This window comes from Hordeum vulgare, chromosome 6H, assembly GCF_904849725.1.
Source record: "Hordeum vulgare subsp. vulgare chromosome 6H, MorexV3_pseudomolecules_assembly, whole genome shotgun sequence".
Lineage (NCBI taxonomy): Eukaryota > Viridiplantae > Streptophyta > Magnoliopsida > Poales > Poaceae > Hordeum > Hordeum vulgare.
Window position 1 is genome coordinate 513,795,009 of NC_058523.1, and position 16,188 is coordinate 513,811,196.

General features: G+C 46.2%; 1 protein-coding gene across 1 annotated transcript; it reads left to right on the plus strand.

Moving 5' to 3' along the window:
• Positions 1-8,230: 8,230 nt before the first annotated feature.
• On the plus strand, positions 8,231-10,597 carry LOC123406214 (SNW/SKI-interacting protein A-like). Its single transcript, XM_045099690.1, is given in 3 exon segments — positions 8,231-10,160; positions 10,240-10,315; positions 10,317-10,597. Coding segments are annotated over 3 exon segments (1,971 nt in total). The 5' UTR covers positions 8,231-8,373; the 3' UTR covers positions 10,425-10,597.
• The last annotated feature ends 5,591 nt before the right edge of the window (positions 10,598-16,188 follow it).

Sequence of the window (16,188 nt, forward strand, 5' to 3'; positions counted from 1 at the left end):
TTTGTAGTAAATTGATCTGAAGCTTCCTGATCACCATCATCAGCTTCCACTTTAACTGGTGTAGGTGCCACAGGAACAACTTCGTGCGCCCTTCTACTCTGTGGTTGAAGTGACGGTTCAAAAACCCTCATCAAGTTCGACCATCCACCACTCATTTCTTTCGAGAGAAACTCTTTCTCGAGAAATTACCCGTTTTTTGACAACATATACTTTGTTTTTGGATCTGAGATAGGTGGTACACCCAACTGTTTTGGGTATCCTATGAAGATGCATTTATCTGCTTTGGGTTCAAGCTTATCAGGCTGGACCGCTTTGACATAAGCATTGTAGCCCCAAACTTTAAGAAATGGCAGCTTAGGTTTCTTGCCAAACCATAGTTCATACGGTGTCATCTCAACGGAATTATACGGTGCCCTATTTAAAGTTAATGTGGTTGTCTCTTATGCATCACCCCCAAACAATAGTGGTAATTCGATAAGAGATATCATAGTATACACCATATCCAATAGGACGCAACTACGATGTTCGGACACACCATCACACTATGGTGTTCCAGGTGGCATGAGTTGTGAAACAATTTCCACATTGTCTTAAATGTATACCAAACTTGCAACTCAGATATTCATCTCTACGATCACATCATAGACATTTCATCTTTGTCACGACGATCTTCAACTTCACTCTGAAATTGCTTGAACTTTTCAATATTTCAAACTCGTGATTCATCAAGTAAATACACTTGTATCTACTCAAATGATTTGTGAAGTAAGAACATAACGATATCCAATGCGTGCTTCAACACTCATTGGACTGCACACAGCAAAATGTATTATTTCCAATAAGTTACTTGCTCGTTCCATCTCACTGGAAAATGAGGCCTTCAGTCATCTTGACCATGTGGCATGGCTCGCATGTCTCAAGTGATTCGAAATCAAGTGAGTCCAAAAGATCCATCTGCATGGAGTTTCTTCATGCCTTTACACCAATAGGCATGGTTTGCATGTCTCAAACGATTCAGAAATGAGTGAGTCCAAAGATCCATGAGCATGGAGCTTCGTCATGCGTTTTATACCAATGTGACTTAAGCGGCAGTGCCACAAGTAAGTGGTACTATCATTACTTTGTATCTTTTGGCATCAATTTTATGAACATGTGTATTACTATGATCGAGATTCAATAAACCATTCACGTTAGGTGAATGACCATTGAAGGTATTATTCATGTAAACAGAATAACCATTAAATGAATAACCATATTGCAATAAACACGATCTAATCATGTTCATGATTAACGCAAACACCAAATAACATTTATTTAGGTTCAACACTAACCCCAAATGTAGAGGGAGCGTGTGATGGTGATCACATCAACATTGGAAACACTTCCAACACACATCGTCACCTCGCCTTTAGCTAGTCTCCGTTTATTCCATAGATTTTACTTAGAGTTACCAACTTTTAGCAATTGAACCGGTATCTAATACCCAGGCGCTACTAGGAGTACTAGTAACATACACATCAATAACACGTATATCTAATATACTTTTATTTACGTTGCCAACCTTCTGATCTACCAAGTATCTAGGACAGTCCCGCCTCCGTGACCATTCCCCTCATCATAGAAGCACTTATTATTGGGTTTGGGTTCAACCCTGTGTCATTGGAGTGACAATTGCCTTGTCATTCTCGAAGTTTCCCTTCTTTTCCTTGCCCTTCTTGAAACTAGTGGTTTTACTAACCATCAACACTTGATGATCCTTCTTGATTTCTACCTTTGCGGCGTCAAACATCGCGAATAGCTTAGGGATCATCTTCTCCATCCCTGTTATGCTATAGTTCATCACGAAGCTCAGTAGCTTGGTGGCAGTGACTTTGGAGAACTATGTCAATCACTATTCCATCCGAAAGATCAACTCCTACTCGATTCAAGTAATTGTAGCACCCAGACAATATGAACACATGCTCAACGATTGAGCCTTTCTCCTTTATTTTGCACGCAAAGAATCTTGTCTGAGGTCTGATACGTCCATTTTGCATCATGCTTTCATGTTGATATTTATTGCTTTTTGGGCTGTTATATTACTTGTGGTACCATATTTATGCCTTTTCTCTCTTATTTTGCAAGGATTATTTGAAGAGGGAGAATTCAGGCAGCTGGAATTCTGGACTGGAAGAGGAGCAAATCCTAGTCCACTATTCTGCACATCTCCAAATGCCCTGAAAATTTACGTGGATTTTTTCTAGAATATATTAAAAATACTGGGCGAAAGAACTACCGGAGGGGGGCCACCAGGGCCCCACAAGCCCCCACTCCGCCACCACCCCCCTAGTGGCGGTGGGCAAGCTTGTGGGCTGCCTGAAGGCCCACTAGCCCCCCACTTTTGCTATATGAAGCGTCCTGGTCTGGAAAAAATCAACCGGGAGCTTTTTCATGGTTTCACCGTCGCCACGAGGCGGAACTTGAGCAGATCCAATCTAGAGCTCCGGCAGGACGATCCTACCGGGGAAACTTCCCTCCCGGAGGGGGAAATCATCGCCATCGTCATCACCAACACTCCTCTCATCGGAGGGGATGCATCTTCATCAGCACCATCTCCTCTCCAATCCCTAGTTCATCTCTTGTAACCAATCTTCGTCTCGCGACTCCGATTGGTACTTGTAAGGTTGTTAGTAGTGTTGATTACTCTTTGTAGTTGATGCTAGTTGGATTATTTGGTGGAAGAGTTTATGTTCAGATCCTTGATGCTATTCATTACACCTCTGGTCATGATTATGATTATGTCTTGTGAGTAGTTACTTTTGTTCCTGAGGACATGGGATAAGTCATGCTGATAATAGTCATGTGAATTTGATATTCGGTCGGTATTTTGATATGATGTATGTTGTTTTTCTTCTAGTGCTGTTATGTGAACGTCGACTACATAACACTTCACCATATTTTGGCCTAGAGGAAGGCATTGGGAAGTAGTAAGTAGTTGATGGGTTGCTGGAGTGACAGAAGCTTAAACCCCAGTCTATGCGTTGCTTCGTGAGGGGCTGATTTGGATCCACTAGTTTAATGTTATGGTTAGACTCTGTCTTAATTCTTCTTTTGTAGTTGCGGATGCTTGCGAGAGAGGTTAATCATAAGTGGGATGCTTGTCCAAGTAAGGGCAGTACCCAAGCGCCGGTCCACCCACATATCAAACTATCAAAGTAACGAGCGCGAATCATATGAACATGATGAAACTAGCATGACAGAAATTCCCGTGTGTCCTCGGGAGCGTTTTTCCTCCTATAAGACTTTGTTCAGGCTTGTCCCTTGCTGCAAAAGGGATTGGGCCACTTGCTGCACCGTTGCTACTACTTGTTACTTGTTACTCTTTGCTTGCTACGTTTCACCTTGCTACACAATCACTTGTTACCGCTACTTTCAGTGCTTGCAGTTATTCCCTTACTGAAATCCGTTTATCAGAGCCTTCTGCTCCTCGTTGGGTTCGACACTCTTACTTATCGAAAGGACTACGATTGATCCCCTATACTCGTGGGTCATCAAGGTCTTATACCTCTCAACACGTGCAGGAGCCTATAATCCCAATTTCAGCTCTTGCAATATCTCATATGTCCCATGACGTTCAAAACGTCTTGGGTGCCTCAATTCTAAGCCGTAAAGCATGACGCAATAAACTATCACGTAGTCGTCAAAATGTGTGTGTCAGATGTTTGCAACATCAATAAATGATGCTTGGGGTAGCACACAAAGCGATGCATTAAGGACGTAAGCCTTCTGTGCAGCAATGAGGACATTCCTCAGTGTATGGACCCAGTCCTCATAATTGCTACTATCATATTTCAACTTAGTTTTCTCCGGGAACATATCTAAATACAGGGGAGCTACAACGCAAGCTAATCATCTACAACATAATTTGCATATACATTTTGACTATGTTCATGATAATGAGTACAATTAATCATATTACTTAAGAACTCCAACTCAACTCAACATCCCTTAGGTTGTTCGAGTGTAACATGATCCAAATCCACCAATCCAAGTCTGATCATCACGTGGGATGAGGTGGCTTCAATGGTGAACATCTCCATGTTGATCATATCTACTATATGACTCATGTTCGACCTTTAGGTCTCCTGTGTTCCGAGGTCATGTCTGTACATGCTAGGCTAATCAAGTTTAACCCGAGTGTTCCGCATGTGCAAAACTGTCTTGCACGTGTTGTATGTGAACGTAGAGTCTATCACACCCGATCATCATGTGGTGTCTCAAAACGATGAACTGTTGCAACGGTGCACATTTGGGGATAACACAATTTTATCTTGAAATTTTAGTGGTGCATAAAAGAATTAACATCTCATGCAAATCATAAGTGACATGATATGGCCATGAACTTGTGCTTTTTGATCTCCAACTTCAAAGCACCGGCATGATCTCCATCATCACTGGCACAACACCATGATCTCCATCATTTTGTTGCCATCAAGGTTTTCGTGCCAACCATGCTTGCACTACTATTGCTACCGTTTAGCGGTAAAGTAAAGCATTACATAGCACTTAATGATTGACACGCATGTCATACAATAATTAAAGGCAACCCTATGGCTCCAGTCGGTTGCCGTAGCATCGACATGCAAGTCGATATTAACTAGTACAACATGATCATCTCATACATCAAATATATATCATCATATCTTTGGCCATATCTTTGGCCATATCATATCACAACATAATATTCAAAAAAAAAATTAGACGTGCTCTAATTTGTTGTTGCATGTTTTACGTGGCTGCTATGGGTATCTAGCAAGAACGCTTCTTACCTACGCAAAACCATAGCGCTGATACGCAAGTTGCTATTTAACCTTCTACAAGGACCGCCTCTGTCGAATCCGAGTAAACTAAAGTGGGAGAGACACACACTCGCCAGCCATCTTTATGCAACAAGTTGCATGTCAGTCGATGGAACCGGTCTCTTGTACATGGACGAGTAAAGTTTTTCCGAGCCACTTCATCCCACAATACTGATGAATCAAGAAAAGACTAAGGAGGCAAGCAATCTGAGTGACAAAACACTACTAGGGAAAAGCTTATAGGTAGCCGCTTACTAGTAGCACTGGTTTATAGCCCTCGCTGTTGCTACTCACTAGTAGCGTGGGTTTTTACCCCTCGCTACTACTAAGTTGATAGTAGTAGCGCGGGTTTTTACCCCTCGCTACTACTAAGTGGTCTCAACCGTGCCCCCGGGACATGCAATAGTAGTAGCACGGGGTATAAACCAGCGCTACTACTAAGTTGACAGTAGTAGCGTGGGTTTTTACCCCATATATCCTTCCCTGAATCCCTCCTCTCTCCCGTCACTCTCCCCCTCTCTCCGATTCATTTCTCCCATCCCCTCAACTCACGCATTGGCGCCACCACCCAACGATGTCCCATCTTCTCCTGACCTCACCGCCGCCGGCAATGGCCCAGCTCTCTCCTCCCATACCATCCCATACCATACCCTCCCCTCCCCTCGAGCCACGCAAAGGTCAGGCGGCGGCCATGGCGCTTGCCCGCAGATCCGCGATGGGATTCGACCTGGAGCTCCAACTTGTCCCAACAGTCGCGAGCCGGAACGTACATGCGCTCTTGCTCGGCCGATGACCCCATGGAGCTCCTCCTCTCCGTGTGCTTTGTCGTCGGACGAGCGTCACTGCTCGTGAAGCTAGGCACTCTCTTGCCCATCTTCGATTTGCTCCTCCCTTCCCTCCCCTCCCCTCATGGGTTTCATTCCCATCCGTCGGTGTATAGGATGACGATGCCTTATCTCCTCCCCATCTCCGGCCAGCGGTGCACAAGACCCACTCCTGGAAGCGACCCTCTTCTCCGGCATGGGTCATAATTTTTTTTGGTTTTTCAAATTAATAGTAGTAGCACGGGTCACAAACACGCACTACAAATAGTTAGTAGTAGCGTGTGTGGCCCCGCGCTACTACTAACACATGTACTAGTAGCGCAGGATGCACCGTGCTACTACTACCAGTTAGTTGTAGTGCCGTAGTAGTAGCGCGGGCACCCGTGCTACTACTAGCTATTTAACCCACGCTACTAGTAGGCTTTTTTCTAGTAGTGAAACCCAATCTTGATTCACGCCAACCCAACAGACACCTTCGGAGATACGTGTAGAGCACCTTTATAGTCACCCAGTTACGTTGTGACGTTTAATACACACAAGGCATTCCTCGAGTGCCCGGGAGTTTCATGCTCTCATGGTCATAGAAACAAATACTTGACATACAGGAAACAGTAGCAATAAGCTGACATGATCACATGCTACGTTTATGGTTTAGGTCTTGTCCATCACATCATTCTCTTAATGATGTGATCCCGTTATCGAATGACAACTCATGTCTATGGTCAGGAAACCTTGACCATCTTTGATCAACGAGCTAGTCCTTAGAGGCTCACCAGGGACAATGTGTTGTCTATGTATCCACACATGTATTTGAGTTTCGAATCAATATAATTCTAGCATGGATACTAAACGATTATCATGAACAAGGAAATATAATAATAACTAATTTATTATTGCCTCTAGGGCATATTTCCAACAAATACCCTATTCCTGCCTGTGTTGTATTGCTCTATAATGGAGAGCTTATGTCTCGAAGTACACGAGTGGTGAGGGAGAATGGCTCGATCCCCTTACATGGAGGCGGCCCTTCCCCTTTTTAGTGCCTTGGTCCTCTTCCCCGAAAATGTGATCGGGAAAGGGTGGCCACAGGGCAGCAATTCAAAGCGGGACATACGCCCATGCCTATCCTGACTAAAGGCGTTCTCCACCTGATAAATCGGTCATCGTGACGTGCTAGTGGGCTTGACGATGACCTCCGTCCTGGTGCACCAATCCGTCCTGATCTTCTTGCACCAAGGAGGAAATGCATTGGGACTCTCTTTGGGGGGAGTCAGGCGTCGTTGCTCCCTTATCACTAGAATGGAAACTCGCTTTGGTCATGCCCTACCATCCTTATCCTAACAGCAGGATGTCACCCACGTGATGGGCGCGGAGTCCCGTGAATGACACCATACGACCTTCTTCATGAGTCGGCCTCACGAAGCAATCTGGTGCTTGGCGGCCCTAGCCAGACTTAGCCTGGCGATGACGGGCCTCACGAGGCGGCTTCTTCCGGAGCGTCCGCATAATTGATCATAAATAAGGATCAAACCATAGGAGGATAGGTAAGTTGTTAAATGATATCTGATTAGAATCGTACATAATACTTCTGTCATGGATAGGCAAGTTTTTGACAAGTTTCATATGGTAACATCTATTGAGAAAGAAAAAAATTGAAAGGAATGTTGCACGTGAGGAATTTCTTAATTCAACTTAATATAAGGTTTTGTATTACTCAAGGGCACTTGTCCAAAAAGTTATTGGTCCCCTTTATGATAGTATTCCTGCGAGGCATATCTCCCTTTATTGCCCCCGCGGCCTAGTTGTACCAGCGAGACACTCCTCCTACTACCCCTACCGCATGTCTCTCATGTCGGGCATACCCTCCCCCCGACCCCTACTGCCGGCTCCGGTCGCACATACCTCCCACCCCTACCCTCACCCCAATGTCATATGAGGGCATAGTCCCCCTATGTTACCTCCTCCCCCGGCATATCTAGCTGCTTGCAGATATTTAAACTTTCCCGATGAATTACCTTTTGACCGTTGGATGAAAAACATGGATCCTAAAGCAGCATTGGTGGCCACGCCAAGAAGGAGAGAGCCACCACCATCTCCTTCCTTCTCCTCTTATCGGTGTTTCTATCCCTATCTAACCGCCGCCACCGATGGTCCCTATCCCTGTCCATTACTTGATGAACCCATATATGAAGGCAAACCTAGGTAGCATTCACTTAAATATTCATTTGGAACAACTCGAATGTTTTTAATCAGTTGATGAGTGTCATTGGGCAACCTTTACTAGAAAAAAATCAATGATATATCACGATTGATACGTTAGCCTTTTTTTACACAAGTTTTTGTTTTTGTTTTGAGAAATGAGACAAGATTGATATATATATATATATATATATATATATATATTTTTTTTTTTTTTGAGCAGCAACAAGATTGATACGTTGTCCTGAAGGTGGCAATAGCTATCCAACAAAGAAGACATGGGCCAGTCCACTCAGTCCGCAGCAAGACTCGGCTCTTGTAACATGGACCAGCCCACCCAGTTGCCGACTTCTTAACCCACGGCCCTGGCAACCTCCCTATCCCTTTTCCCCAAAATATTACCACAAATCGAACCAAACCAAACCCTAGCTTCTCCTCTTCGATCCCCGACCCACATCCGGCGACTCGCCGGAACCCTAGCCCAGATCCGCGGCAACTCCGCCGTACCAGCCATGGGGACCCTCAGGGAGATCCTGCCGTCGCCCAAGACGTCGTCGTCCACGTTCTACGACCACAGCAGCGACCCGTGGTTCAAGGAGCGGTACGGCGGGGAGCCCGCGGAGGCGGCGGCGGGGAAGCCAGCGGGCCCAGCCAAGCCCGTGCCTCCCTACGGCAAGCGCACCGGCTTCGTGCCCCGCCGGCCGGAGGACTTCGGGGACGGCGGCGCCTTCCCCGAGATCCTCCTCGCGCAGTACCCGCTCGGCATGGGCCGCCGGGACGACAAGGGCGGGTCCAAGATCCTCGCGCTCACCGTCGACGCGCACGGCAGCGTCGCCTTCGACGCCGTCGTCAAGCAGGGCGAGAACGCCAAGAAGATCGTCTACTCCAAGCACAGCGACATCGTGCCCAAGATCGCCACGGCCGACTCGGAAGCCGTCGAGGACGAGGAATACGAGAAGTTGGTCGAGGAGACCACAGAGCGGACCGTAGCCGCCCTGCAGAAGATCGTCAACGTTCGCCTCTCTGCTGCCCAGCCCAAAAACGTCCCGACGCATGATTCGGAGTCCAAGTTCATCAAGTATAAGCCGTCGCAGCAGTCGGCAGCGTTCAATTCGGGTGCCAAGGAGAGGATTATTAGGATGTCGGAAATGGCTTCAGATCCTCTTGACCCACCAAAGTTCAAGCATAAGCGGGTGCCCCGTGCATCTGGGTCGCCGCCTGTGCCGGTTATGCACTCGCCACCACGGCCCGTCACTGTGAAGGACCAGCAGGATTGGAAGATCCCGCCTTGCATTTCAAATTGGAAGAATCCAAAGGGTTACACAATCCCACTCGACAAGAGGTTGGCTGCTGATGGGAGGGGGCTGCAGGAGGTTCAGATTAATGATAACTTTGCAAAGCTTTCAGAAGCATTGTATGTTGCAGAGCAGAAGGCGAGGGAAGCAGTGCAGATGCGCTCCAAGGTGCAGAGGGAGCTAATGCTAAAGGAGAAGGAGAGGAAGGAGCAAGAGCTGAGGGCACTTGCACAGAAGGCCCGCATGGAAAGGTCTGGTGCTCCACCTCCATCCACGGGTATGCCTGTCGGAGGTGGGAGGGACAGAGAGCGGGAGAGGGTTGATGATGGTGATGCAGATATGGATTTGGAGCAGCCGCGTGAGCAGCGCAGGGAGACTAGAGAAGAGAGGGAGGCGAGGATTGAGCGTGACAGGATCCGTGAGGAGCGGAGGCGTGAGAGGGAGAGGGAGAGGAGGCTGGAGGCAAAGGATGCTGCAATGGGTAAAAAGAGTAAGCTCACTAGAGACAGGGACCGTGACGTCGGTGAGAAGATGGCCCTGGGTATGGCAAATACTGGTTCGAAGACCGGGGAAGTCATGTATGACCAGAGGCTCTTTAACCAGGACAAGGGAATGGACTCTGGTTTTGCTGCTGATGATCAGTACAATGTTTATTCGAAGGGCCTCTTCACAGCACAGTCTAGCATGTCAAGTCTTTACAGGCCCAAGAAGGATGGTGATTCTGAAGTGTATGGTGGTGATGCAGACGAACAGCTGGAGAAGGTTATGAAGACAGAGAGGTTCAAGCCTGACAAAGCATTTACTGGTGCTCCAGAGAGGGCTGGCAAGAGAGATAGACCCGTGGAGTTTGATAAGCAAGAGGAGGCTGATCCATTCGGTCTTGACCAGTTCTTGACTGAGGTGAAGAAGGGAAAGAAAGCTGTGGACAAGATTGGTGGCGGAGGAACTATGAAGGCAAGTGGTGGATCCTCTAGGGATGATTACGAGGGCGGAGGATCTGGGAGGTCTCGCATTAACTTTGAAAGAGGAGGACGTTGAGGTATTTGTTGTGCACGTTTATCTTCTGCATTCTCATGTTCTCAGTGCATTTTCAAATATCATCCTGAAGGATTTCTTTGGAGAATATGATCCTTCTTACACAAGGAAGAACTCAAATATCAACACTGAAGGATTTCTATGGAGAATATGATCTTTCTTACGTAAGGATGATCCTGATGGTTTTAGTTGCTGTGATCTGGCTGCTTGTTATATTTCAACCATCGTGTTAAACTGTGTACCTACTTATTAGATCCTACAATGCTTGTATGGTGTGTATCTTTGTGACAAGATCCATGAACTTTGTCGTTACACATGTTACATAGGCTCTTCCATGTCCTGTTAATTTCAAAGCTGTATCAAAGTCGTAATATATCTCGCTGGAATGGGTATATGTTTCATCTCTTGTTTTCATGCTTACTGGTTGGATGAATTTGTGGTCGTCTGCCGAAATAAGCATGGAGTGGTTTGAAGAAGAATGCCGTGAAGCCGTGCTTTTGCTTGTTTTATTCATTTGTATGGGCTGCTTAAACTTGCTACTGAAGTTCTGTTTAGATCATTGACGGTTTGTTGTCAAATCTTCTCTGGTGTAGAGTTGATGCCAAAATCCTCGGTTGTCCTTGTTTGGGGTTGTAAGACAGGTTGGTCTGAGGGAGTGTAATGACGAGTTCTTCAGTTCTTTTAGGTTGGTTTGTTGATTTGATTTTGATATCGCTATTGTCGCCAGTACGATCTTGGTAAACAAAAATCTTGTCAGGTTCGTTGGTGATGAGGAAACGTGGTTCTCTGTAGTAGAGTAAGTACGTGTGAGAGTGAACCTTGTTGGATTTGTTTCTGAAGTTTACATTACATAGCGTCAAGGTTACCTGTTGTGAGATGCAGTTTAGTGAAGAACTCTGAAGAGTAATGTTCTAAACAATATTAAATCATCTGAAAGAATCCCCTTGGGTTGAGAATTGTGATCCTTCCTCCAGTACATCTGATCTTGCAAATCTTGCAAAAGGCATGCAGATAATGTGTTAGCAACTGAGTCCTTGACCAAAAACTTGTCGCTGTTTTTTTAACTCTGGCCTTAGAAGTTGGAAGTTCGGGTTGATGGACCCTTTAAAATTGGCTCAGGCAGACCCACATCAAAAAAATTTAAATTGGGTCAGGCAGACCCACATCAAAAAATTTAAAATTGGGTCAGGCAGACCCACATCAAAATTCAAAACAAACTACGTAGATGATTCGGTAGTACGTTTTTTTTAGGGTTTGAAGAGCAGTATTCCCTTGATACCCCTCCCCTCCCTCGCGTCATCGGGGCAAAACCCTAGGCACCGTCACTTCCTTCCCCTCTTCGCCTCCTCCTCCGTCACCGCCGGCGGCCTTCGTCGGGCTTGCTCGCATTGCCGTACGCGGCTTGGGCGTCCCTGCGCACCCGTTCTGGACCTGCCTCGGGCGCGGTCGCCTTGACCCCTCGTGGGGGCCGTAGAAGGTGCGTCGACCTAGGGTCGAGGTTTCCCTTGCCCGGATATGGCACTGGGGCCGTTGTGGTCGCCTTTGTCCATCAGATCCGGTCGATGCGAATCAGGGTTGGGGCCCTATGTCCTCAGCTACCCCCAAGCTCTGTCCCTATGTCCTCAGCTACCCCCCAAGCTCTGTCCTGGCGGTTGGTGGACTAAGGCTCGCCGGATTCGCCCGGATCTTGCTGGCATGAACACTTCCCTCGTCCTGCCCCGTATCGGGTGTCCCGATGGCAGCTGCGGTGCTCTTTTGTGGCGTCGGTGTGGGTCTCTCTTCAAGTTTCGGCGGGATGTGTGTGGTGGGTAGATGCCGGGGCGGCGACCCTGGGCAGTGCGGACGGTGTCGTCTCTTCGGCGAGCGACGATTATGGGTGTTATCCCATGATCCGTGCGGACGACGAGGTTATGGCGGGTGTGTTCTAAAGTGGGTCAGGTGCCCCGTCACCCGACGTGCCTGCATCAACGAAGTCCAACCCTTCTCAGGGGGCTTCCGCTCCCCTCGCCAGTTCCATGACCGGGTGGAAGATTGAGGAGTGGGACCGGGGGAAACCCTTGGTTGTCGGCGGAGGCCATGACAGTGTCGGCGACATGCTTGGCGTCGGATCCATTCTTAGAGGCCTTGTCGAGATCCCCTCCCGTCCTACGCTTCCCTCTTCCTTTTGGCGAAAGATTTGGTTCCCCTCATGGGCGGCGGCGGCGTTCCTTGTTGCTCCCCTGCCTGAAGGTGTCGCCTGGGTTCGTAGAAGTAAAGTTTGGCATTTTGCTGCCTGTGCGGGGGTGTTTGGCGGCGGCAATGTGTGTGCAGTGTTTCTATATCTTCTACCGTTGATGTTCGTCTTGTGGCACCGCTTCTTCAGCTTGCATTTAGTGGTGTGGTTGAACTTGCCGGCGGCGAGGTCGCGGGAGTCTTGTGGTGGTGGTTTGCTCTCTAGTCCCTCTTGCCCGGGATGCTATGTTGGCATTGTCCATGCAGCTAGGGTAAGTTGTGTGCCTACCGACGCTACGGCACCCTCGGGCCTGTGCAAGAGGATTGGGTTCCTCTTCGGTGGTAGAAACGGATGGTTTGTTGGCTAGATTCTTAGGGAGCACGCGAAGAGTTGGTGGTTACCATAGCTGGTGTTGCTTGTTGTATTTTCACGCTAGTGCTAGTGTGGCTGCATTTTTAAATGTTTGGTCTCGATGTAGTAGTTTGGGCTCTTCTTTCTATTTTCATTCACATGGTGCATTGCTAGACTATCATCTGTTCTCGCACTCTGTATCTATGTCGTTTTTTTGTTTTCTCTTTTTTGTGTTAGTTGTGCGTTGTAATCTTGGCCGGTTGATGGCTTTGTTAATATAAAATCAGATTTTTCTTGAGCCTTCGTTTAAAAAATATATTTCCTTTGTATCTTGACAAATTTAAGACCATAATATCGGGACGGAGGGTGTACGTTTTTTGGGTGAGCAGTAGAGTTTATCTCCAAGAGAGTACAGTTCAAACCGCTCGAGGACGAAAACATGTGAAATCCACCCTTTCCTTTTTCTATTTCCATGGGATACTTGTATTTTCTTCACTTTCTCTGATCTGAGTGTGACATATGAAAGTGCGTTATATCGACTAGAGTGGGGTGAATAGGCAATTTTTACAATTTCATCACTGAGGAAATTCCTAGTGAGGAAAGTCCTCACTCATGAACTGAGTGCAACGGAAAAAGAACCAGATCAGGAGCGCAAAAACGACTACTGCTAAGTACTCAGCGAGATCTCAGAGATTCGGTTTGCACAGGTCACAAGTATAGGATAAGCATGTGAAGATTAACCGAGGTGAAGAATTTGAGGTTGAGGAACTTTAGAGAAAGTCAAATTCTTCAAACAGTACATATGAAAGTCTTCAACTTACAATTGAGGAAACTGAGAGAGTTGAAGAAATAGAACCAGTAGCTTGATGAAGACAGTTGTTGATGACCCAGTTCCAACTGCTGTGACAGTTGTACGTCTGGTTTGGAGCGGATTGGTATTGAAACCAAAGGACACGCAGTCCCTACCGTATTCTCCTTGAGCTAAGGACACACAGTCCTCGCCCAACACTCATGGTAAGTCTTCAAGGCAGACTTCCAAACCCTCACAAACTTGGTCACCCGGCGATCCACAATTGACTGTTGGATGCTCTAGACCATGACACCTAGCCGTCTCGAGGATGCATAGTCCTCAAAGGTAACAAGTGTCGGTTCCACTCAGGAATAACTTCTTCAGTGATGCTCAATCACTTGGGTTTTGGTTTGGGTTTGGTGTTTGGGGTATTTCCTCACTTGATGATTTTCGCTCGAAGACTCTGAGGAATTTGGGTTGCTCTAAATGACTAGTGTCAGTTTCTCTCGGAGCAGCCAACCAGCTAGTGGTTGGGGGGGGTGGCTATTTATAGCCTCGAAGCATCCCGACTTGATTTGACATAAATACCCTTTAATAATATGACTGTTGGGTGGATAATATGTGTGACAGGTGGCCCGTGGCGCGGCAACGGTCGGAACTTTCAACTGTGAAAGTCCTCATGTCTCTCATATTCCTCACTTTGAGGCTTTGGTATATGTAGGCTTGGGTTGAGAATCATGAGGAATTTCGTTCCATAGATTTACCCCGACCGCCTTTAACAGTACGGTGTTCCTATGACTCAAGTGTAAAGAAAATGAAATACAAAGAATCAATCTTCAAGCTTCAAAGTCTTCACGGTATTTTCTTCAGGACACACCGACTTCCACATCTTCAATATCTTCATGAGGAATATCAATTTCTTCATAATTTCTTCGCGATCAAAGTCTTCAAGGAATGACGAAAGTCTTCACCCGAAGATATATATTTTTAGGGGTCGATTTTCATCGAATAACTCAAACTCCTCAACGACTTATGGAGCCTGTGCACACTCACAAACATATCAGTCTCTTAACCTATAAGACTTCAAACCACAAAAATCACTAAGGGCACTAGATGCACTTACAATCTCCCCCTTTTGGTGGTTGATGAAAAATAGGTTAAGTTTTCAGCGGGGATAATAATATGAAACGTAGGTACTGAGTTTGAGGAATTTGAAGTCAAGATACAGAGAAACTCCCCCTGAAGATGTAAATTTTTTGAGAAATTTGCTTTGAACAACAAATGCACATTGATGATTAATATCATGGAGATCTCCCACCATATCTTGCAATTCATGCATGCATTTGACATATAGTATGAGGAATTAGAGATGCATGATGAAAAATGGTGTCTGACGAATTTCAGCATGCCCGCATTAATTAACTTCACGAATAAGCATGCGAGAAAAAACGTTCAAAAGTGTCAGAACACCATCGGGCTTACGTTACAACTCATTACATCAAAAACTTCAGAAGAACCAAGAGTTTGTAACTTAATAAAGTTTATAAGCCCATAAATAAATCTCGCTTGAAGACTAACTATCAGATTTCTCCCCTGTGTCATCAAGTGACGAAAAGGGACGAAACTGAGGACTAACGCCCATGAAGAATTTCACTTCTGTGTTGAGGAAGAGGCGCGAGCAGTCTTCGAGTCAGACTTCCTTGTTAGGCTCGTTGCAGTATCCTCGGGTTCTTCATCTGAATCGACAATGCAGAATGAAGAAAATGAGCCGTCCACCAAGTCAGGAACTGGAATAGAATTGAATTTCTTCTTAGGTGGCCATGTCCAGTGAAAGTCGCGAGAGAATTCCAATTCTTCAAGTTCCTGTGGAGTCTTCAGGTGAGACAGTATGGCCCAAGTGCGATCAAATACCTCATGAAGATAATAGTGATTTTTCTTCACGACATTGACGGTTTTCACAATGGAGCCAAACTGGCGTTTTACCCACTTGTGATTGTGATCGACTTTCTGGTGAAGAATGAGGAGAAGCTCTGTGTTAGTCATCACCCTTGGGGCAGTTGGGCTTGAAGGTTCTTGAGTGGCACTGTCATGATATGAGGAATAAGAGTTAGCCTTGCGAAATTGACCATCCAGGGGCCGATTTCCTTCATCAATCATTGACTTGCCTTTGCCTTCGACTGGTTCAAAATATTTCTTGATGACTTTGATGGAGGCAGATAACCAAGGTGATTATGAAAGTCGGCTTGGTAGTTGATGGCAGATCTATTTCTGATGAATCTCATGATCCAAGACGCATAAATCTTCATCTCAAATGGTGACAAAGCATTATCGGTCAAAGTACTCAAGAAGAAATCGTGAAGGTTCATTGGGATGCCATGAATGACGTTGAACATGATATTCTTCATGACGCCTACAACATCTTCTTCTTTGTCATGCCCTTTGATAGGTGCGATGGAATATGCCAAAATTATGTAGACAATTCTGGGCTCATACTTCAAATCCTTTACCAGGAATCTAGTTCTTGGAGGTTGGCCCAGAGCCAAAGGTTTCATGAGGAATTCCATGAGCTTATTTGGCAGTTCCCTTTCATCATACATTCTGACTGCATCTTCTGAAGGAATTGAGATTGGAAGATCTCGAAGCA